Here is a 23,588-nt window from a genome sequence, read left to right as displayed (position 1 = left end):
GTTTGCAATTAATGAAATTTTATATTTTGAATTCTAGCTTTTTAAGTTTAAGCAAGTTATATCTAACCACTACCCATCCAAAAATGACCGCCACCCAGAAATTGTCTAATAATATTATATTGTTAATATAAACTTAAAAACTTAAACTTTAAAAATCTTGGGCAATGTATTTATATCAATTTAATGTCATTAATATCAAAAAATGTATTCATTAATGTCTTGTTAAAACATTTACGTGTAAGAACTTTACTTTTTGTTTCTCCAGCTTGATCTCTATCTTTTTCTTGCTCTTTCTTAGCTTTTTAAGCTGTGAACTATTGCAGCTGCATTTGATTGTAGCTCACTTCAATCGAATTTTAAATAGTTCGCACCACACACTCGGGCAGATGTGCTTGTATTATATATAAAACATTTCTAGTTGCGTCGACTTGCTTTTAGTCACAGCTGCAGGCCGGTTGTGTCATTAACCTATAAAAACGTGTTCGCCTAGAGTGGCAGTGCAAGTGAGAGAAGTGTCGGTGTGAGTGAGAGAGGAAGTGGGAAAGATAACTAACAGTTGTCCATTGCTTTATTGCAGTTGAGCGCCGCTCCCCTCTTTCTTTATTTAATTTCAAATTAATGCCAAGTGTACGAAAATAGCCAACAAGAATGCAGCACACATTTGCACATCTACATGCAAATGCCGAATCACGACGTCACATTCGGTTGTGAGTAACTGGCAAAATGGCAATTTGAATTTATAAATCTGTAGCATATGATATGAATCACGTCGAAATATTTAGCGAAAAGAGAGCAATAAAATTCTCATATTAAATATATAATAAAGATCTCTAGCTCGATGCATTATCTGATTCTTAGGTATTTCGAAAGAGAAGAAGCAAAAAAATGTTTAAAAAAAATTTTTATATTTGAATTGGATGTTTAAATTGGTCCAATGTATATTTTTAATCGTTCGGTTGCAACGAAAACTAACACGTTCCTTACAATATTTTAAATGTCCTTAAATTACTTAATAAAAAATAAAAATAGAAAGAGTGAAGACATTTAAATTTGTTTAAGTTATGGATATAATAATAATTTTTGTTGTCTTATTTTCAAAATTTATAGGATATAAATATAGATATAGGATATAGTCTTTCCAAGTTAAAGTTTATAGATCAAACCCAACGAGATTCAGTTAGTTCTTAAGAATTTTTGGAGCAGTTATTTATAAGTGTTATGGATGACGATTAATCGATATGCCCCCGACTCCGATATCTTAATGTCTTAATGACAGTTTTGCAAAAATATAAATAAACACGACTAGAAGTCAAAGTCAAGCGACTGTCAGAGGGACTTATCAATGTCAGTCGGCATTCTCGCACTGCAACTACAAACAAACAAAATAAATAGCCAGCCGCAACAACAACAATAACATCGAACAACTCGTTTACAACAACTGTGGACACAATGTATCCGACTGGGGAAAGAGGGGGGTTGTGGGTGGTGGTTGGTGGCAGGCGAGTTGAGAGCGAAAACAATTGCAATTGCAAAGAGAGAGAGAAAGAGAGCCGCTAATTAGTGGGGGCTCGGGTTCTTGGCGCTTCGCTTCGCTGGCACACGAAGTGCTTCGTGTTCGGTTCGCATGATCGCGATTGTCGATTGCTGACAGCAGCAACAGCAGCAACAACAACAACATCGAAAACAGCTACTACGACAACAACAACATCATCGAAAACAGCAAAAACGATAACAACAACAACACCACTGTGAAATGGCGGCACAAAATCATTGACCTCAATTTTTTCGTCATGCGAACACACACACACTCCTATATCTGAGTACTCGCGGGTAATTGCATCTGTGTGAGCGCGAGTGCAAGTTGAAATAAAAAGCTGAAAAATATATAAATAAGAAAAACTTGTCAACTGGTGTTATCGTTCGCAAGTACGGGTATTTTATTTAAATTGTATGCCATTGTATAACTGCTATTCAACTTCATTTGCGGCTGTCCTTGAGCATCGGGATTCGCTTTGAGCAAATTATGTCATAGAAAAGTACGAATATCGAACAACCCCAGAAGTTTGACAAAAGAAATGCAAATAAGCTAGCCGGAATGGAAGCAAAATGAAATGAAATGAAATAAAATGAGATGAAACGAGCAGCAGTTGTGCAAAGACACGCACACACGATTTGTTGTTGCTGCTGCAACAACACCTCTTTTTCAGGGGGTAAGGTCATGTACTTGAGCTTTTGCTCCGTTAAGCACGTACGCCAGAGCGGGATAGCTGGCTGTGCGAGAGAAACAGAGCTAACAGTCAATGTCCTTGAGGATTGTTTGGTTTTTCTCGAGTCTGGCCCAGTTGCAAATGCAGTTGTGACCCAGTTTGGAATTTTTGGGTGAATCGAGCTAAATCCGGTGCAGTAACAAAAAGGGTCAATGAAAACGTAATGTTGGCAACTGGAAATATTTTTAATCACTAACCGATAGAGATGAACCCTTAACCAGATAAAAGCTTGAAAAATATGTACTTACAAGTGTATATCCATTTATTTTTATTGCTTCCATTTAAATTAAAAAAATAAAGTCAGCTGTGAAGTGTTTGGCTAAAAATGCAACACTGTTTTTTTTTGTGATGTGATCAAACAGTAAGAAAACATCACTTTAGGATATTTGCATTTGCCACAATTGAGATGTGGGACAGTGTCTTATCTTGTTTGCATAGTAATTTTTGTTTCAGAAAAACAACTTTGTTTAAATCGAACTCAAACGAACAGCATTGCAGGAATGCAAATTCAAGATAATTTAAAGATATTATTGGGTTTACATTTGAGAGTAAATTTGAAGTGCATTGCTTAACTTGAAATTGATTTTTAGGATGAATGTGAAAACCAACAAATAGTAAACGAAAAACCATACCGAGCACCACATGGACTTATACAATAAAAACTGCATTGCATGCAACTGTCGTAACCCAGACTAGCCTTGACCTGCCCCACACGGATGTAGACCCAGTCCGGCAAAGAGACAAACACACAACCCATGACCCAGACGCCAACAAAGACGCATCGATTGCAGATATTGGCCTTGAACTCCCGCCCACATCCTCATACGATTTAGGTCAAATGCAAATGCCGTCCTGCTGCCACTGTTTCTGTTGCTGTTGCTGTTTCTGCTCCTGACCTGACCTGGTTTCCCCATTTGGCACGAGGTCAGTGCCACAACAACGAGCGAGGGCGAGCACGAATCGCCCGAGGTGACGTCACAACAGCCCTGCTCAACAATTGCAGTTGCAACGAGAAAGCAGGAAGCAAAGAGTCGAGGAGCCGAAGGGCCCAAGAGCCCAAGAAGCAGCATTCCTTCAGTTTCCCCTTTTCGGCTGCTCGCAGCGGGGCGGCCCTAAATATAGAACGACTTGAGGTAGGTTCGGGCTCGAAAGCAAGCGTTGCATCAGAATGGCCACCAAACCGCCCTTATGGCTGCACATGGCCCGGTGCAGCGTCTACATGACATGCACTCTTCCATGACGCTGCTGATAATGTCGAACAACAACAACAACAATAACAATGCTGGCTGAATGTGTGCGTGTTGATTGCACTTTCCAGCGAACGCGCTCTGAAGATCCAGGGGAACCAAAAGAAAAAAACCATAAAAAGTGTTTCATAAAAGACGCTCGTCCAATAAAATATAATTAGTAAGCCGTGCACTCGGAATACAGAACATGGGCGTTGCTGACTAAAAATGAAAAGGGAGAATGACGGTAGACTAAAGGTAAGCTTTAAAAGTAAAGCCAAATACTAAACATTTTCGTTACATTTTTCGCCAACTATCTGAACTGATGCAACGCGTTTTAGCTATTAGTTTTTTTATTTAATTTATTTACTTGTTCAAAAGAAAGCGATTTTGACTCTATCTGAATATGTATGACAACTTTAATTTTAGAACTGGTTAAGCCTGTCTGTAATACTAGACTATGAATTTTACCTTCTGAAGTTTGGATGAGTTAAGGCACACTTGTTGATTTCGTCAAAAGTGCATGTGAATATTTTATTTAATTTGCTTAGTATTATCTCTGATCAACTAATGGTAAAACGATCTCTGAAAGGTCTTTAGATCTTACCTGATGAAATGGAATTCGCCTGAGTCGCTTCGCGGCGTGTGCTGCATTCCCAGGCCACCCACTCCGACTCCGCCCACTCCGACACCACCTCCTCCGCCTCCGCCGCCTACAACTCCTATAATGCCATTGCCATTCGTGTGGTGGAGCAGACCCATTCCTCCGATACCGCCACCGCCACCGAGCCCATTCTGCTGCAGGTGAAGCTGCTGGTTGCTGGGCGTCGTCGGGGTGGTGGAGTTGATGAGGCCGTGGCCATTCTGCATCTGCTGCTGCATCCCGTTGAGCCCCCCATTGAGCATCCCGTGGCCATTGGCCAACGCACCCAGATTGGTGGCACCCGGCACATAGTGGCCATTGGCGGAGCCTCCATTCCCGTTGCCGTTGATCGGGATGATGGTCGTCTGGGCGGGCAAAGTGCTGGAGCAGTTGTGCATGGCCAGCGTGATGACGCTCTGCTGCTGCTGCTGATTCAGGCCGTTGCCGTTGGATGTGTTGTACGAGGCTGACTCGGGGCCGCAGAGCCAGAGGTCTTGGTCGCAGTAGTCGTGCGAGTCCAGCGACGAGGGCGACATGTTCACGCCCGAGGGCAGGACGAGCCCGTTCGAGGAGGAGGTGACCTTCCGAGGAAGACTCCTCCGGAAGGCGCATGAAGCCGCCGTTGTTCGACCAGCGCCGCTTCATCCTCTGGTAGCCGATGGTCGCCGTTTTGCTGCCGTTTCTCAGATCACTTCGCGTCGGCTGGGGACAAGGGGCTTGTCCCTGGCAGTTGTTCGATATTTACGGAGATGTACTTTCTCCTGGTAAGATCCTTTGTTGCTTTGCGAAGCTCGGCTGTGTTGTCCGAGGTTCTGCTTCTTACTTGTGGTGGTGTTTTTTTTTATTGTTTTTGGAGTTTGGTGGCTGCTCTAGTATTTTTTGCGCACTTGCTTGCGTTCAAAATACATTTTTGCCCGAACTCCTGCTCATTCAGTACGCGGAACAATCAGAGCTGCAATAAAGAGCGGGTACAACCCATAAAGATGACTCGAAAGTGTCGCAGAAAAACCCGTTCTAAGCTCGATTCGGGGGGTTACTTCAACATTTTGTGGTCACACTGGAAAACGACGAGACGGTTCAACGCACCTGGGCGGGGGCAAGCTCATGAAATTTTCATTTCATTTAATTGCAAATTTGCGCTCTACCTTGAACACGACGCTGGGCTGAAGCTAAGCCAGCCCCGGAGAGTGAGTGAAGTGAGCTAACCCAGGCGAAAGGAATACGTAATTCTTGAATAGATCAACCCCAGGCCGGCCCGACACATGTTGCGTATCTTGCGGGGAAATCTTCAGCTCGTTTAGCGGGAACTCTTCTGCAGAGATTGCAAACATTTGATAGGCTAACTCCAACTGAATTTATGGTCATATGTATATGAGTTGAACTGACAGCAGAATAGATTACTTCACTTTTCGCAACAATTAATCTGATTTTTTTTCTCACTTCTAGTGCGATTTATGGTCTTTGCGAATCTTGGACACATAATTGTCGCCAAAATTGATGGTCTATCTGTGCCGTGTTCTCAAATTTCTACTGAATTTAGCTCTGTCATGTTTATTTAGTCCAAGCCAATCTATCATTTTAAATAGAATTTTTACTTCCTCATCCTAACCAATCAATATTAGTTCCCTATTTGCGCACATTTTTCATGTGTGTACCTCTGTTTGAACACTTGTCATACTTATCTAAGCGTCTTGACAGCCGTTTCTGTTTACCATCTCCATCCTCAATGTCCGATGCGTGTTTGTAGCTCAAACAAAGTAGGAAACGCCAACAAAAACAGTTGGCGGGGAAATCGGCGGAATCTAGGCAGCTGAGGAAATTTTCCACCCTTCTATGCGATTCTCAACAACTTTACTTGTGTAGTTCTTTAAAAGAGTCCACTGCAATACAAAGTTTTCAGCCTCCCTTTGTCGCCCTTGAAGTCAGTAAAGCGGAAGTTATAAAGGGTTTATACAAACAACACACAATATTATTAAAATTTCCATTTCCATTGTAATAAAGTCCAACAATTACAATTTAATTATTCCCAATTGCCATTGTTAAATGGGTTAACTATTTATTGTCGGAACAATCTCTTCATCACCGCCATCATATATTAACATTCGTCCCATTTGGAAAGCGGGTAATTGCTGGCACTTAATTAGTGAAAGTCAATCGATATGCAAGACGATTGGCATAAATATTTAATGCCACCGGCATATACTACATTGGCAATTGTTAAGCAATTAGTCATGGTCAGGTCAGTGGAAGATGTGCATTATTCGAAATCTTAAACACAAGAATCGTTCGAATTTCGATTGATTTTGCAATGCAGGGCGAGCAGCGCGTTTGGATAGCCGCTTGACTCATTCCGCGACTTACAGGTGAATCATTATTTTGTGTACTGGATATCGACAGTTTCAAGCTGAGCTTCTCCACCCCTCGCACTCCCCCTCCCGATCTTCTTTTATGGGCTAACCACCATTAAGAGACCGGCACAATAATAACGAGAGGGAAAGAGCCAAACGATAATAAAGCAAAAGTCTGTAACTTTTCGTCTCTTTGTGTTATAAAGCACCAAAAACTGGTTTCATGCCAACTCTGGTTGCCTTGGAGAGAGCGAGACCGAGCGAAAGCTTAGAACAAAATCGAAAAGAATCACGATCATGCCCAAGAAGAAGAAGAAGTAGAAGAATCGCTAAGAAACAGGCAGCAGAAAAAGAAAAGGGAAGACTAGTCTAAGCTTGTGTGGCGAAGGGGGGTTTTAGGGGGAGGGTGGGGCATGGGCACTGAGCCGAGATTTGATTTTGGCCCGCATTAAGGAAAAAAACCTGTCGCCCTCGCTGCCAACGTCGCTGCCGACTGAATTCGTCGAGCAGCAACACAAAAACAAAACAAACAGGTTGTTCTTTGGCGTTTTTGCTTTGTTGTCTACAAAAATATTTCTGAAAACATCAGAAGAAGCAGCGAACGGAGCGCGTATTTATCGCATCGGGAATATACTATACACACATTATATATATATATATATATATATATATATATATACGGGGTGTATATGAGCGAGATGCGCTGAGATATATACGTATAAACGACATTTATTGCATTTTTGTTGTCTTGTTGTTTGCTGCTGATGTTCTCTGTTGCGTTGCCTTTTTTATTATTTTGCTCATTTTACTTTTTTCTGCGGTTTTCCCAGTTTTTGTTCTGCTTCTGGGGCTTGAGCTGGAGTACAAAAGGCATTAAAAAAGAGTCGGAAAGCTAAACGCGCAGAATCAGATACCTTTACCTTTCTCCTGCTCCCCTCACTCACCCTTTTCCTCTACTTTTCGCCTAAGCGCTAGAAGGGGTAAAAATAAGAACAAAACAAAACGGAAAATTCTTCTTCCAGCTAAAAAAATTTGTTACGCCTTGAGTGATGGATGAACAGCGGCGGATGAGGGGGGCTATGAAGGGAAGGGTGGCATACACCTCTATTTATAGAATCATAGAATACATAATGGGAATTTGAACAGTCAACAGGTTGGGAGTTCTAAAGTGTACTTCCCATCACGTTCACTTGGGTGCCATGAGAGTTTTGAGTCTAAAAACAAGGTCTGATAATATCTGAATTGGATCTACGGTCAATTAACTCAAAACAATCGTTAATAAAGTCTAAAAATGTACTTAGCTCAGTGAAATCAATACAAGTTTAAAGGAAAATATTTCCAAAGACTGTTAAATTACAAATTTATGGCAAATATTCTTTGAAAACCCACTCGATCTAATATTTTGATTTAAATCTATTACCATATGTTCAAGCGCAAAATGATTCGAACAGTATAGAACTGCCATTAATTGTAGCTTTAACCCAAGTTGACCCCAAAAGCTTGGCTGACCCCTGAATGTTAGAGGGATATCCTGCTGGAACGTTTCCACTCGTACAAAAGTATGTCAATGACTGGCACGCGACCAGCGATTGTCAGGAGTCCGCGCCTCTTCCCATACCCTTCCCATATCCTTTCCCTACCCACAGACTGCCCCAAAACAACGTTCTCCAATGCAATAAAGTTTATGAACAGTGCGACAGCGCCAACAATTGTTGTACACGCTACTGAAATCGGTGGGTGGTGGACATTTAAGCCCCCTTCTCTTGTAGAGCGAAAACAATTAAACATCCGCCATCGGCTTGTCCAGTAGGAATAATAGGCCCACAAACACAAATCGCCATCAGGGCACTCTCACACACAAAAACAAGTACGAACACTCCTGAGAGCGGATCCTTTTAATTTCCTGCTGTTATTTTCCTGCACGTAGAGCCAGCGCCGCGTGATTTCCATTTGCTGTGGATTCCAAATGGAAAAGGGAGTAATAACATGTGGGCGGTTGAAGAAACATATGCGACACATTCCCATAAACCCCTACCAAGAAAGAAAAGAAAACCAAATGATAATGGGCCTGAGGCCACCCAAAAGGCTTCAACTAATGTTCTGTGAAAGAAAAATAGCGAAACTGCCAAAGAGGAGCAAAAAGAGAGCCAGTTGTAGAGAAAAACCTCGTTCCTTAATGATGGTCATCATTGAAGACTATGTCTTCCAGCTCGCATCTAACTTAACATTTTACTTTAAACACCGCAACAATCCGGATCAGTAATAATATATATTAATATATTAATTAAAACGGTCTAAAGATCATTTGATGACATAAAATTCTAACTTGTTTGGGTTTTTTAATATCCAATAATAAATACTTGGACCATATTTTCAAAGCTGGTAAAAGTCAGTAGAACTAAATTAAAATAATCAAATTGATTATAAATTATTTAAAATGCTCTCGAGGGGAAAACTTTTAAGAAACCACCCTAACAAAACACATAACTCTGGGGTTGACCTTCTTTCTTTTCTCTCAGTTGTTTTTTTCTTTCTTGTGATTTCTGATTGAGATTGAGGTCTGTGCAAACAAACCAGACTCAAGAGTGGCCAAAATAAAACTTTACATATGTGCGTATACGTGATAAATTCGCACATGTGTACATATATATGGTAAGCCGCTGACAACTTAACGGTTGTTCCTCTCCAATATCTACCTATCTCTGTCTCCCACTACCAATAACAACAAAACTTAACCCAAAACAGGTTGAGCTTTACTTTCCGCGAATTCAGTTGGCTGTGTTTTTTACGGTTGACTTTATTAAGTTTGTGGTTTTCTTTTGAAGTTTGCTGATTTGGATAAACATGAAAAATGGTGCCATTCAATTGACACACATCCAATACTTCGCGTAAGACAAAACCAAAATAAAAAAACAGGTGGAGTTTGGATCAATCGGTGCAAGTGAATCATAAAAAAAAACGTTTTCTTCACTATAAACTACGTTGAATATCTCATTATGTTACGCTTATAACAATGAATTTCTACTAAAAAAGCATTATCCACTTTTCATAAGCCGGCTATGACATGGAACCCACATTTCCAAAAAAGCTTTTCCAACTTTTTCCATCGCTATCCTTTCAGCTGCTCGCATTCCCAGGGATATATATTCCACATGGATCCTCCAGTGTTTCCCAAGAATAATTTCCATGTTCTATTCCACTCTATCGGCCACTGTTTTTTTCACACAAAATCAATTAGCAATAAAAGCAAACCAAAAAAAATTATAGAAACTTTTTAATGCCTTGGGCCGAAAGAGATTTATAGCATTTGGCAATGGCCCGTTTTCGGCTTTTTCGGAGCACTTAAACCGCAAATCTGTGCCAGGGCACGCGTTTCAATTAATAGCCTAGCAAATTAATAAATAAAAGATTGCAAGCGATAATTTAGAACTTAGGGTATTTTAGAAAATCACACCAGTAATACAGCCTTGAAGCATCAAACAGCTATCAATATATATAAGAATGTATATGTATTACGAGACAAGAGGAAAAAAACCCCAAGCGAAGCGTCACCGTTCGCCCAATGTTTAGGACAACTGGTTGAGGTTGATTGGCCCGGCTCAAAAAATGCGCTTTAATCATTTCCTTTTCCGGTTAAGCGGCGTCTCTCTCTTTCCATTCTACGCCGTCTACGATTTGCATTTATAATCGATAATAAAATTTGCATATGTGGATCTGACTGATTGCCTGACCTTTTCGGCTGAGAAGAAGACTTTAATGTGACTTCTTTTCGGCAGAATGACAAAGTAACGTGACAAACAAATGTTCAAAGATAACATCATAGGAAAGCATGCGAAAACTTCCCTATCCACCATAATTATCGACCTTGATCACTCATCGTTTTTACAAAAAGAAATGTATTTGCTTGGCAGAGATTTGACCAACGACTATTTTCGAGAAAATGTGCCCAAAATATCTAACATTAAAAGGGCATTTGCTGTCAATTTTTGGCATTAGTCATAAATTTTATTATTTATTTGGAAAAAAGTCAGTGCCGAGGTTATAACCATAAAAGTCAGACGACGCCACACACCTCTTGCCCACTAAAAAAAAAAAAAACACTGAGTCAAGTTGAACAAAACATTTCATGTCTGAAGCTTGGGTATGTATTACAAATGCCTTTGCGTTGCTCGGCTAATCAACAACAACAATAAAATTGTAGCATCTACTAGGAAAATAGTGGAAAGTCATGGAAAATCTTCGACATCGTCAACGTCTACGACAATAGTCTGCGAAAGTGTTGACAGCTTGACTTTGTGGCCGGCCTGTGAAAGTACACAAACGCGGCGAAAAAGGGGGGTAAAACTCGTTCCAATCTCAACTGCTATATGGCAGGCTACTACTAATTGCACATGCACATGCACGGAACGGAGTAGGGTGAGTAGGGGGTTTTGGTCTCGGGCGGTCAGGAAAGCCATCCAGAAGACGAGTGACAAGATAAGGCACTCAAAGCAATTGCCACAAGAGCGCTTACAATGGCACCTGTTTGCCATTCCCCGTTCCCCGGGGAAAACTGCCGTCTAGGGGTTGGGAAAACGGGGGTGGTGCACTGTCTCATGACCCACTGGTCTGCACCCATCGATTCGGTCGGCCCCCAGCCGAGGTTACATTGAACCTTGTTGAATGGGAGTTTTACGTGGTTGCATGTTACACTTTGAAATCAGTTATGATGTGCAATGAACAGTGTGATAAGGGATGGTTGATGTTTTTTAATTGTATGAAATTAGCTAGAGGCATTGTAATTTTTGAGGTTTTAATTTCAATAGTTGTAAATATATAGCATTTCTATATAGGCTTGGCAGATAAAATAAAAATAACTTCTTAGGTATTCCTTCTTCTAAAGTTATCATTATTAATATAAGTTTTTAACTCTCAAAAGTCACCAAAAAAGGGACATAAACAACTTCCGAGTGTCATATAATGATATAAATTCGGCCATTAAGCACAGAACATCGAAATGTGAGTGCAGCGAGGAGGAGCCAGTCGAAAAACATTGGAATCTCGGAATACTCAACGTGGTAGCCGGCATGGGTCGCAAAACATTCGGCCCCCATGTATAGACATACATGTGTCTATATATTTGCATAAAATCGCATTAAAATTTGCCATTTTGCCAACTTTAATGTACCATAAAACACAAACAACAGCGGCGAAGACGATGACGATGACGATGTAGACGCCATAGGAAACAAGTAACTTTTTTGTGTTGTTTGCTTAGTGTCCAGAAAGTGTAGCAAAGGAGAAATAGCGAATAATTTAATGTGCAAAAAGTAGCGAAAGGGACGCGAGGAACGAGAACAAAATAAGAAAGAGCCAAGTCGCAACTTTAACCAGTCCCGCCCAGGAAACGAGGGTCAACGGGTGGCGGCGTGGTAGAGGCGACGGGGGCCAGAGTCAAATTAATTGTGGGAGAGTCTAACTAATGTCGTGGACTTTGCTTTAGAGCTGGAGCCAGAACCCAAGCCACGCTGTTACCTAATGCCTCATTAGGCGCCCAAAATAGGACAACAAAAAATTAAGAACCCAACGCATCGAAGGACTCGCTTTATATTCATTAAATATGTTTTGTCCCAAATTAAGTAAGGAACACTACAGTGTAATAAAACCTATCAAGCACAAACTTAACAACCTCTACTTTCAAGTAAGGTCTCGATCCTCGATTTATTTAATTAATAAAGCTAACCAAATTAATAAATTGTCAATGAAAACTTAATTTGGTAAATAACCAAAAAGAAAATCGTTGACTTAAAAAGATAACAAAACCTATGAAAATCTCAGGATTCCATTCAATAAAAAGACTAGTGCTAGAGCAGAATTAAAAAAAAACCAGGAATGACAATATATTTAAAGAATGGAAATAAGAGTGATTTCAAAAAAGTCAATACATTTTTCGATTCCCAGTTGCACTTGTAGAACTTCTTCTCCACCTCCTTTCAATTGATAATATTTTATCGAAATGTTCTCAACCCAACTTCCGTCATTTTACAAATCAAATTTGTTTACACCGATTTAAACCTCATCAACAGCATACTTGCGTAAAATAGAGTAAATCGGCTGTTTGAGGACAATCAATACCCACTTGAACATATGCGAGTGAATTTATGGATATTCATGCCAATTACGCAGTCAAGTGCTTGCCTAGACCATTATAAATCCCCCTGCATCGATGAGCTGTGGTGCCCTAGCGATATATATTTATTAATGTTTACGCAGGCAAAATTTACAATTTTCAGCGTTCACTCTTTAATTGGCCGTCTGTCAGTTGTCATGACAATAATTAATGTACTACCAATCGAACGTCCATCCCCGAACATGTGTATCATTCTGGGACATCATAATGCGTGTATCGGCTATCTGAGTGTACATCCATTCTTATGCTATATGTACCCATATATTTCTATGCTATGTGTATCTTGGCATTGAAAAGGCCAAATGGTAATGTAGTTTTCATTTCGGCTGGACGAAATAGAATTGGAAATTGACTTTGCTCACACACGGGGTGACAAGTGAGCCAAGACAAACACATTAGGGTCGAAAAAATACGAAAATGTTTTTCTTTTCAATTGGCGAACTTGTTGCTCAATTCACATCTATCGCTAAGCAGTTGACCACAAAATGTTGCAATGGAAATCGAGTCAGTTGGTTCTATTGGAGTCCCAGGTGCCCACACTCACCATATGCATCGATATAGTGCGCCAGTTCTGCTACTAATCCACAAGTATCCATGGGCTCACTGTGTTCTTGAATGGGAGATATTCCAGTTGCCGAAGCACGAATTGGAATTTTGGTAAATATCTTTTCACTTTTTAAATGTAACGGGGATCCAGAGCACAAATCCCTCACTCACACACTCGCGCACTATCTTCGAGATAATAATAATTTTGGGGATGCGATGGTGATGTTGACTCCGTCTCCTTGATTTGGGGTGGGGGACGTTCCACAGACGGCGACTAGACGCGAGTCTAAGCGTCTGTCCGTCGCTCTGTTTTGTTGATGTTAGATTTCGAGTTCTGTTTGTTTCGATTTCCGTTTGTTCTTGCTCTCACCGTCGAATTGCTTTGGGAATATTTTCCTTTTTACATTTCGAGCTCTTCGAATTTCTTCACCCGCGATTTGCACTATGCAGCCACTATATAATATCTGTACAAATATGAATATATGCTCTCGATTTGCGTTATTTAAAGAACTATTTCCTCCGCCTTCTTCTTCACTACTTATTTTTCCTATTTTCTGGGGTTCAGCTACAATGCATTTGCACTTTATTTCAATTTTTGCCGTCGAATTGCACTTGTTGTTTTTGTTGTTGATGAGGGGGGGATTGGTATTATTTGGGACTTTCTAACAATTTCTCATCAATAGAGGTGTGTGTGTGTATATAGGCGATTTAAATATGTATTATTTATTTGGTTGCAACATTTTGGGTTTTTGTTTTAAAACGTTCGGTGTTTTCTGGGGAAACCGTTCTGGTTGCTTTTGTGTTTCGAACTGTGTGTGCTGTGTTTTGTATCTTGTAGTTAGACGAACGCGATCGGGCGAACAACCGTTAACAACAAAGTCCAAAAAAATACTAAATCAATGAGCGAAACGAGCAGAATGTTAAACGCGAAATTCTCCCAGTGGCAAACCAAAACCACCTCCAAGTCGTCGGCGTCGCTCGGTCGATGAGCGAACTCACCACATACTCTCGCTCGCACGCACACCAACGCGCGGAGAGAGGGTCGAAAACGGAATCGGCACTAAAGTTAAATGTGAAGCGCAGACAGCAGTCACTCACACAGAAGCACAGACACACTGAGCGAGCGGCTTGAATGAAAAATGCCGATGCAATCGTGAGATACTCTTTGTTCGCTCTCCAAAACGTATCTGTGTATCCATGAGTACTTATATCTGTGAGTTGTGAGCGAACGTATTTAGGAGTGTATGCGTGAGCAGCCCACATTATAGGCGTGTGTGAGTGCCTTCGTCGCTTTCATTTCTCGCTGCCTTTATTTTCGGTTTCCTACACTTATTTGTTGTGTTTTTTTTCGTTGATTTTTTGTCGCTACTTTCGGGTGCACAAGTGCAAATTCACACGTACATTCAAAATGTACGCGCACAGTGGGACAAAAAGCTGCGAAACGAGATGGAAAATGTATGAATTGGAAATCCAGCAATGTACAAATGCCGTACGAGTTTTGTTTGTTTCTTAATTTTTTTTTAATTTATTTAGTATGATTAATAGAATGTAAGGAAAGCGAGATGTTTCTTTAAAGCTTTTACATATTTATCTGAATCACCTGATCCTGGTGATTGTTCACATATTGCTTTCACTTCCAGACGACTGATTACAGTTTTAGGAAAGAAGTGGTGCCCCCGCTATGCACATGAGGTGTTAAGAAAGTTAGCTTACTTGGCTATTCTAAACGCAATCCCGTCAATCCCATACTGAAATCTGAATTTAAACATATTTAAACACAATTGTCCGTCATTTTACAAGACAAAAAGTAAAAGTATTACAAATATTCTCAGTTTTCAAAGATACCCAAAAATGGAATTCCAGAGCAAACGTTGATCTTTCGAAGCAGAGGTCTGATCTTGAAAGCAATGCAAACGTTTCACCTGACCAAAAATACATTCCCACGTTTGCTTAATGAGTAATAGATCGAACCATGATCGAACCTCACTAAGTTCTCCGTAGGCCTTAACAAATTGGACAGTTTCCAATTCGTTGCAAACGGAAACCAACCAAAGGCGGCTATAATGTAGACACCAGGAATCGAACGAGAATATTGACACTGCTGAGACGTAATTGATGGAAAGGCAAGAAGATCAGCAGGGCAAACAAAACGCCGAGCAAACTAACACAAATCATGCAACAGCCACAGAAGTATCTATGAAGTACGTATACATATACACGTAACGCCGCCGTCTGTTGGGCGGCGTATAAATTGCACATTTCGAATACATTGTGGTTAAAAAGTAAGCGCAAAGCGAATCGAGATACTCAGATACAGATACGCACACATTGCTGCAGATAATTGTTCGTACCCCCATCCCCGCCACCGGACCCCCACCACCGGTACGTGTTTATTGAACGTATATGTGTGCGTTGAGTTGACGCTGGGCAAGTTCAAGTGTAGAATGCAATAGAGAATTGCATTGGCCAGAGCGAGAGAGCGAACTCCGACAGAGAGCTGCTTTATCGCTCTCTACGCATACGCATAGAAAAGCCGGCTAAATGCAAGGGCAATAGTGCAGGGGTGTGGGTTTGTGGGGGTGGTGATGGTGATGGATAGTGATGGTGATGGTGAGCATGTGGTGAGTTTCGCTCTGTTTGGGGTTGGCTAGACACATTGAACCACAAAAGTTCAAGATGAAAACACAAAATATCAACAATGACAGCTGAGTAGTGGGAACGACATGGTTGTGGGGAGGGGTTGCGGGGGTGTACTGGGGTCTCTCTCGCTCTTTGTCTCTCTATTTGTTCGGGTGCGGGGGGACACCAATACAAACACAGCTGCCTTCCATGACTGCGTCTATGATGCCTTTTCTTCTCATTCGCCCCCCTCTCCTCATTCTCATTCTTCTCCACCCCCTCCCTTCTTGGCCGACTGCCAAACGACTCTCAGTTCAGTAGTACACTGGAGCAATTGCTTAGAGTATGGGTGCAACATGTATCTGTGTCTAGCTATATGTATCTGTGTATTTAAATGTGTGGGTGAGAGAGTTTGTCTAGCTGCGGGGGTGAGGAAGGGAGCCGACCGAAGTCATGTGCATGCCGTTTGTTGGGGTAGTTCGCCGGCAAGTAAAATAAATGTAAAAGAACCGATATATATATAGAGCCATATAGTAAAAACTTGCATCAGTCGTCATACACAGACATAAACATTACGGAAAGAAAAGGGGATTTATCTTCACTATTAGAAAAGAAAGTAGTAAAGCAGTCGCAAAATCCTAGTTTTTAGAATAATGTGATCTCGGTTGTTTTGTAACTATTATTGAGAAACAACACTTTTTAATGTCTTAGTTATCTAAGTTATGACTTTTCTGTAAGTACACCTCAAAAATGCCTTAAACTGCAACACGGCTCCTTAGGTACAGCTTTAAACCTATTAGTCCATTACGTGCAATAACAGCATTTTAAGTCAAGAACACGTTCTCATAAGATAAGATAAGATAGTTTTCCGGCATCCAATTGGCATTAGTTAGCTCTAGGTCGGAACTAGTTCAATCTAATACTATTTATCCCATGGGATAACACCTTTAAAACCGAAACCTACAGTTGTTGCAGCGCTCAGATACATAATGTATCTGTGCACCTCTCTCCAGCCATCTGGTCTATGTGTGTGTGTGTGTGTATCTCCGGGCAATTGGCGAGCGAGATAGCTGGCTAGAAAAAAACAACAACAAAGGAGAAAAACTTGTCTACATGCCTGTCGCACAAGCTGCAAAATTTATGCGAAGACACACAAATCCACTGAACGAGAGACCGAGAACTCAGCCGATGGTTGTTGTTGCTGCAGTTGTTGTTGCTTTTATTATTGTTGTCGTTGTCGTTGTCGGTGCCTGGTGTTTTTGTTTTTTGTCCATAGACAGGCTGCACCAATCTGCTCCACAACACCCTGCCCCGCACCAGCAGCTCGAACCTTGTAGATGCATAAAACGCCGGCAGTGGCACACAGAGAAAAACATTTTGATTCAATCAAAACCATAACAAAAACTCTTTTATTTTATCTAACCAATGAAATCTACTGCTTATGTTAGATAGTTATGAAAACTGTGACGCTTTCCCTAAAAACTTATTTTATTAGAAATTATTTAATTTTGTTAATCTATTAATGTGTAGATTTAAGTATTTTTTTACCGTGCTCGGACATAATTTTATTTTGTTGAATTTTCTTTGCCAGTCTGGTTTGCCTTGTTTGGCTTGGTTTGCTTCGCCTCGGATCGGATCGGTTCGGTTTGGCTTTTGGTATGATTTTGACTTTGAATCGGGTGCCACACAGAGACAGAGGGCGGGCCAAGGAAGGAGGCAAAGTCAGGTTTAATGTCGTTCAGTGGCGCGGCGACGTTTTGCAGTTGAGGTAGTCAAAGCCACGAGGCAAAGATGGGGGGTATAGGTATAGCCAGTATTTGGAGGGGGAGGAACGGGCGGACGTTCGGTTGGGCGACTGACGACGACATCAAAAGTGGGCTGAGGCCGCTCGTGGGCAAAAAGGAACACAGGGCACAAGACACCGCGCGACTGTGGGCAAATAGTCAAACATTGGTGGTTGTTTACCGATAAGCGTCTATGAATGGGTAATGTGGAGTAGTCGGTGGACCGAAGGAGAGGCAGCGCCATAGTTGTCCGGCCGGAGCGGACTGTATGTGCTGCTATATAGGTACATGGCGCTGTCGCAAATGGGTGGTGAGAAGGTCGTGTCCAGGCACAGTGGTTTTAGTCCAGCTGATGCTTTTCTTATAAAATAAGTTATTTAGCTCAACAGATTGCACTCTCTTGCTCCATTAAAAAAAAATACCCTTTTCCCAAAAAAAAAATTATTATATTATAAATTTTAAATATTTGTTATAAAAACAAAACTCTACTACCATTAATTATATATATACATATATAATTATTATTCAATACTTAATAATAATAGGCTTTATAAGCATTATAATTTATTTGTAGATCGTTGGAAATTTTTTTTACATCGAAAGATATCTTTATTATAAGTTTATTTTTAACCAATAGCTTTGAGTCCCGAAATTATAGTTTTATATCTTGATTTTTGCCATTGACAATAGCAACAATAAAAAAAAATTATTATTTAATTGTTAAGACGTTGATTTTTTTATCACGGCCTTATACATTTAAAAATAATTTTTTTTAACTGAAAGATACCTATCCCACAGAACATTATCTGTAATGTCAATAAGCATATCTTCAAGTCGTTTACTGTGAACAATGTCCCTAATGCATTTCTCTTATCAATACCATTTTTTTTTGGTCTCCATCCGGAGGATCCACTCAATTGACCGCCAGTTCGTTTCTTTTATACTTTGAATTTTTTTATGAGCTTGCATTAGGTTCACTTTAATAAATTGTGACTTCTGTCTTTCTTTTAAATGATTTTCTTTCTGCATATTGACATTTCAATTGGTTTTTATCAGCGCAATTTATTTTTATGAATTTTTTTATGTCACTGGTCTCTTGGAAAAAGAAGGAGGTTGGCTTGTTAAAAACATAATATGAAATTAATATGTAAACATTTTTATTATATCCCTTTCGTAAAGATATTACTTTATGAAACTCTAAAAACTAAATAAATATTTTGCCGCAATCGCCCAGTCAAGATTTTTTTTATTTTGTTATTGATTCAAATGCTGGCCGAATCAAAGGCAAAATTTCGAAATTTTACGAATTTATTTCTATGAGTGTATATTTACCCAATTGAGAACCAACACAGAAATAGGAGTAGAAACTCACCTGAAAAGATAAAAAAACGATAAATTTGTTAATTAGCGTATGATGAAAATATATCACATTTTGTATTTAATGATTTTCAATTCAACCTAACGAAGGCCATTTCTGATTTCCAGATTTCATTAACCGACTCTATTCATTGACAAAAAATTAGCAACAATTCTCAACTTAACTTTCCGCTTAACACATATTCAACAACGCAACTGTCTTTTGTTTTTGCCTTATTTTTGTCGTCATATTTTTTTTTCACATTTTTGTTGGGTGCGGAAAAACCTTGACTGAGTTAAGCGTTTCACGCTTGCCAAGTGTGCAATTTCCCTAACTCAGACAGAGTCTGACTAATTTGCATTTTTGAAATGCAGGAAGGCTGTGGAGAGTTGAATTCACTTTTGAGAGGTATTGAGGACTGGATTGAGGTATTATCCAGACTACAGGCTTCAGTCAATCTAACTCTGAGCAGAGCACATAAATCTTTATTATTCGGCCCGCGCAAGCGTCGGGACGTAAATATGAATGCAAAAGGCAATTGAATTTGAAAAATTGTGAACCGACACTTGACGGGCTGTCTACAAAAATAAAAAGTTAAATTAAATATATACATAATGCCAACAAAACGTCAGAGGTTGATGGAGGGGGGACGGACTGTCTGCGTCCCAAAAATATTTGTTCCACAATTTGATTTGATTATTCAATTCGAGCTTCAGACGACCAAATTGTTTGCAGCTATAGACTTCTTTTCATGTGACAAAGTCAAGAAAAAATTGACAAGTTGTAACTTAAAACTTACAATTTTATAAATTGTCCATATTCGACCACCGAATTTATTTCTTCAAAATACTTAATTTGATCATATCGTTGTATCAAAAGTTGCAAGCTTACAAGTTTGCTTTATACTTTTAGCTTTTTATTAAAGTTATATTTCGAAACGAAGAAATATACCTAAGTAATTTAACAAATTGTTTTCAAATTAAATGCTGTAGATTACTTTAGCAGATTGCACTATGGCCTCGTAATTCATGTTGCATGCGAATATTATAATATTTTGTTATTTATGTTGTCGTGCGTGACATTATTTCATTCTATGTGACAATTTGAGGCGTTGCTGGCATTCGAATACCCACAAATGAGTTCCTAATCCTCCAGGGTGCCAACGATTCTGATCGTAATGCCCACTGACAGCCAGTCCCCTAGATTGCATACTAAGCAGAGGACCAGCTGTCTGTGATGGGCGTGCCCTTGTCCCGCCAGTTATCGATAGCGATTTCCTGCACAGTTAAATAGAAACGCAATACGGCCAAAACAAAAATTCATCAGCATTCAGAGGGTGAGGGCTGTGGGCTGGGGGCTGGTGGAACTGAGCACTTGTTGCCGCCGCAAATTCCAACTTATTTCAGTTGTCTTACTGGCTTAGCTGTAATTGGAGGAGGAGCGTGGTGTAAGTACAACACGCGCTGCTATTTTTTTCCGGGGGTTGGGCAACTGATGCTCCAGTAAGCAGCTGACACTGCGTTGGCCGATGAAAAGCTTCTGGTTACAGAAATAGCCACGCACTTGCCACAATACAGTCTGCGTTTTACTCAATTGGAGCCCCTATGCACCCACCGACCCACAGGCCAACCCTCGAACTAAAGCAAACTTGTGTAAATTATTTTTAAATTGCACATATTTAATCAAGTGTGAAGTCTGCTGCGTTGCTGTCGCAGCACTTTGTATGCATGTCAAACAATTAATTAGTGCACAATCCACTCACTGTTTGGTTTTTTCGTTAAAGTTGTTTTCTTATTCCAAAGTTGATTTGCCTTGAACTTGAATTCTTTGGGGGTGGTTTGCTAAGTATATTAGTTCTTTGCTTAGATAGATTTTAAAACTACTGTTGTTAGTTCAAAATAAATTACCAAAACAGTGGATTTTAATTTTTGGGCTTTATCTAGGTATAGTTATTTACCAAATCGACATTTTAATATTCGTTTTTTCCATCTGCATTAATGAACAATGAACGCGATTTATTTCAAATTCCAGCGATCTGTCACCAGCAACTAATTTAGGCAGCCATATGTCGCATTTGCACTCTTAAAATGCATACACACATTCACAAGTAGGTATTTTATGTGAATAATCGCTCGCCCACCGAAAGTTCATTGTACGAGCCACGACGCAGTTGCTGCGGTTCTTACTCATTTTGGTTTCTGGCTTAGCGCCGAGTTTTACCTAATTAAGTCAACAAAGTGGAAACCCCCAGACAGACACACGCACATTCACGCTGCCGACAATATAATTAATACCTTTGAAAATGAAAAATTAAAGCTTGGAGTGAGAAAGGTCGCACAAAAATATCCTTGCTAAATTATTTGTTTAGCGAGTTTCCAACATACTGACAAATTAAAATTGGTTTAAGATTACCAATAGTCTGGTTAATAAATACTTAAAATAAAAATAAATTGGATGTAAATTATCTTTTGTAGGTTTTATTATCTTAATTTGGTTTTTTATACTTAACGTTCGAAATTTTAATATACGAACAGAAAAAAACTTTTGTCGAAATTCGATATACCTTTACTTTTAGAGTATCAAAACCAACCGTTACCGTCCCTCTTTTAAAAGTAGAAAATCGAATCAAATACAATTATCTAGCCACCTATAACATAACAAAATTAAATCTAATTTCATAGATAGACAAATTAACAAAATTATACCAACATTTTAAAAGAACTCTAAAGGGAGCATTGTCTGTGTGGACGAGAGATATTTTAAATAATGATGAAGTCAATTTGCCAATGAATTAAAATAATTTATTATGGGATGAACTGATAATAAAATATAAAATTTGTTTTTTAAACAATCTGAACATGATTGTGTTTTAATTTTGTTACAAGCAAAACAACACCACCCCTAATCTAAATTTTTTTTTCACGATATTGATTTTGAAAATTCTTTAAATATATACGATACGTGCTTGTTGACCTTTCCCTGCAATTATAAATTATTCGATTCAAGCAGGCTTCGAGAACAGTTTCATGGGAGGACTTCGACTTGTTAAAATTCATACGTGATTTCACGATCATTATCACAAGCAAACTCAACATAAACACGAGAATTTCTAAGTATGGAAAACTTAACATTAGGGGGACTGCTCGAATTCGAGGGCGGCAAAGACGAGAGCTGCAGCGGTAGAAATTCCTTTGACATGTACGTGAACTTCCTGTGGATCTTCGTCGGCATTTACGTCCTGTCCCAGCTGAACAAACTGTCTGAGCGCCTCCTTGGCCAGCGGCTACTCGGCTTGAAGCAATGGTGCGATGTCCGCTCAATCAAAAACGAATGGGAGCTGACCCTGCAGCTTTACGAGAAGGACAAGCGCCAGATGGACGCACAGGTGCGGGAGCTGCGCCAAAAGAACCTCAATATGGAGCGCGTGATAAACGATTTGCGCGACTGCAACATACACCTGATCAGCGAGAACTTTATGCGATCCGTGATGCAGGAACAGGTTAACACAAAAATAGTGCTTTGTGAGATAAGAATCAATTGATTTTACTCACAGAAATATATCCTTTCTAACATTTAAAACGAATATGCAAAACTTTATTTATTGTATATTTTAAGACGCAAACAATACCTTTAATGATAAAAATCCTTCATTTAAAGAGTTAAAAAAAAATTCTGTGAAATAGATCAAATTGACCTCGGGACAAGCCCAATTTATATATAATCTAATGTTTTTTTTTTGCGCAGAAGCCAAGACCAGCCCAGTCCAACATCTACATCACCAACAGCCACTTCCACCTCACACGACAGGTGTTCGTGAACAAGAGTCTCGATGTGCATAACGCCGGCAGAGCGGATCCCGACTCCATGGACTCGATGGCGACTGGGGAGGGACTGAATGTCTGGCTGCAGTACCTAAAGATGCGAAAGTACTATGTGGGCCCGATTGCCGATCCAAATTTGATAGCTCCCAGCAGCCCCGAGCATATGCTACCCATTGTTATGACAACCGAGCAGTTGGCCAGGTTGCAGGGTAAGAAGTTATGATACATTTGTTAGTTGGCAAGCATTCAACGACTTTTTACTTTCAGGCATGATCTAGTTGATTTAACTTTAAACGCATTACAAATAGCAATTGTTGTTGTTATATTAATCAAAATACAAAAAAAAACATAAAAATATAGATATATATATATTTAAAATTGTTTGGTCATTAAATCATTTCAATGAATTGAAAGTAATGAGAATAATGCTAAATATGGGATAAAGATATTGCGAGCTTTTCAATTATTGTTGCAAGAAAGAAATACTTGAAAACTAATAATAATAATCAATTTTATATATCTTAATATAGAAGTAGAAACCATAGTCAACTTTTGTGATAGATTTTCAATCCATAATTGTGTAAAATAACCTATAAAATGTATAAACGAAATAAAACTTGAATATCTTTTTGACACATTTTAAACGGAAATGTCAACTACTCTAGACAGTTGATATATTTTCTTTGCATTTCAAATTCAATTTCCGTTAAGTGCTGCGGAGCAAGCCAAATTGTTATTATTTGCCTATCCATCTACCACCCACCACTTCTTCTTTCGCAGTCTTCGTGTCAACATCTGGCGGAAACGA

The 23,588-nt window shown here is 39.6% G+C and overlaps 2 protein-coding genes across 4 annotated transcripts in view; one reads left to right on the top strand and one right to left on the bottom strand.

Annotated features, from left to right (window-relative positions):
• The window catches only part of LOC128255378 (ecdysone receptor), a 39,659-nt gene extending 26,321 nt beyond the window's left edge, over nucleotides 1–13,338 (bottom strand). Inside the window, 4 exon segments of the mRNA XM_052984950.1 lie at nucleotides 4,101–4,119; nucleotides 4,121–4,717; nucleotides 4,719–5,088; nucleotides 13,198–13,338. Coding sequence (XP_052840910.1) covers nucleotides 4,101–4,119; nucleotides 4,121–4,717; nucleotides 4,719–4,781 — 679 coding nt within the window. The 5' untranslated portion in view covers nucleotides 4,782–5,088; nucleotides 13,198–13,338.
• On the top strand, nucleotides 10,507–23,136 carry LOC128255386 (uncharacterized). Of its 3 annotated transcripts, XM_052984960.1 has the most exons (5): nucleotides 10,507–10,625; nucleotides 10,686–10,900; nucleotides 21,969–22,458; nucleotides 22,704–22,989; nucleotides 23,048–23,136. In XM_052984960.1, exons 3-5 carry the CDS (start codon nucleotides 22,075–22,077, stop codon nucleotides 23,056–23,058), a joined length of 681 nt encoding a protein of 226 aa, XP_052840920.1. In that variant the 5' UTR covers nucleotides 10,507–10,625; nucleotides 10,686–10,900; nucleotides 21,969–22,074; the 3' UTR covers nucleotides 23,059–23,136. The 3 variants fall into 3 exon arrangements, with proteins under 3 accessions (XP_052840920.1, XP_052840921.1, XP_052840919.1); XM_052984961.1 differs by lacking the exons at nucleotides 10,507–10,625; nucleotides 10,686–10,900 and adding an exon at nucleotides 13,172–13,310 and having other exon boundaries at nucleotides 22,707–22,989; XM_052984959.1 differs by lacking the exons at nucleotides 10,507–10,625; nucleotides 10,686–10,900 and adding an exon at nucleotides 13,172–13,310.
• Nucleotides 23,137–23,588: the final 452 nt, after the last annotated feature.

This window comes from Drosophila gunungcola (genome assembly GCF_025200985.1).
Source record: "Drosophila gunungcola strain Sukarami chromosome 2R unlocalized genomic scaffold, Dgunungcola_SK_2 000011F, whole genome shotgun sequence".
Taxonomy (NCBI): Eukaryota; Metazoa; Arthropoda; class Insecta; order Diptera; family Drosophilidae; genus Drosophila; species Drosophila gunungcola.
Note: the sequence above shows the minus strand (reverse complement) of the source record. Positions and strands in the feature narration are given on the sequence as shown.

Excerpts from the sequence above, each read along its gene's own strand:
- LOC128255386 (XM_052984960.1), top strand. The coding sequence starts at position 22,075 with ATGGAAAACTTAACATTAGGGGGACTGCTCGAATTCGAGGGCGGCAAA. Across the intron at positions 22,459-22,703 it reads GATCCGTGATGCAGGAACAG|AAGCCAAGACCAGCCCAGTC; the intron begins GTTAACACAAAA and ends TTTTTTGCGCAG.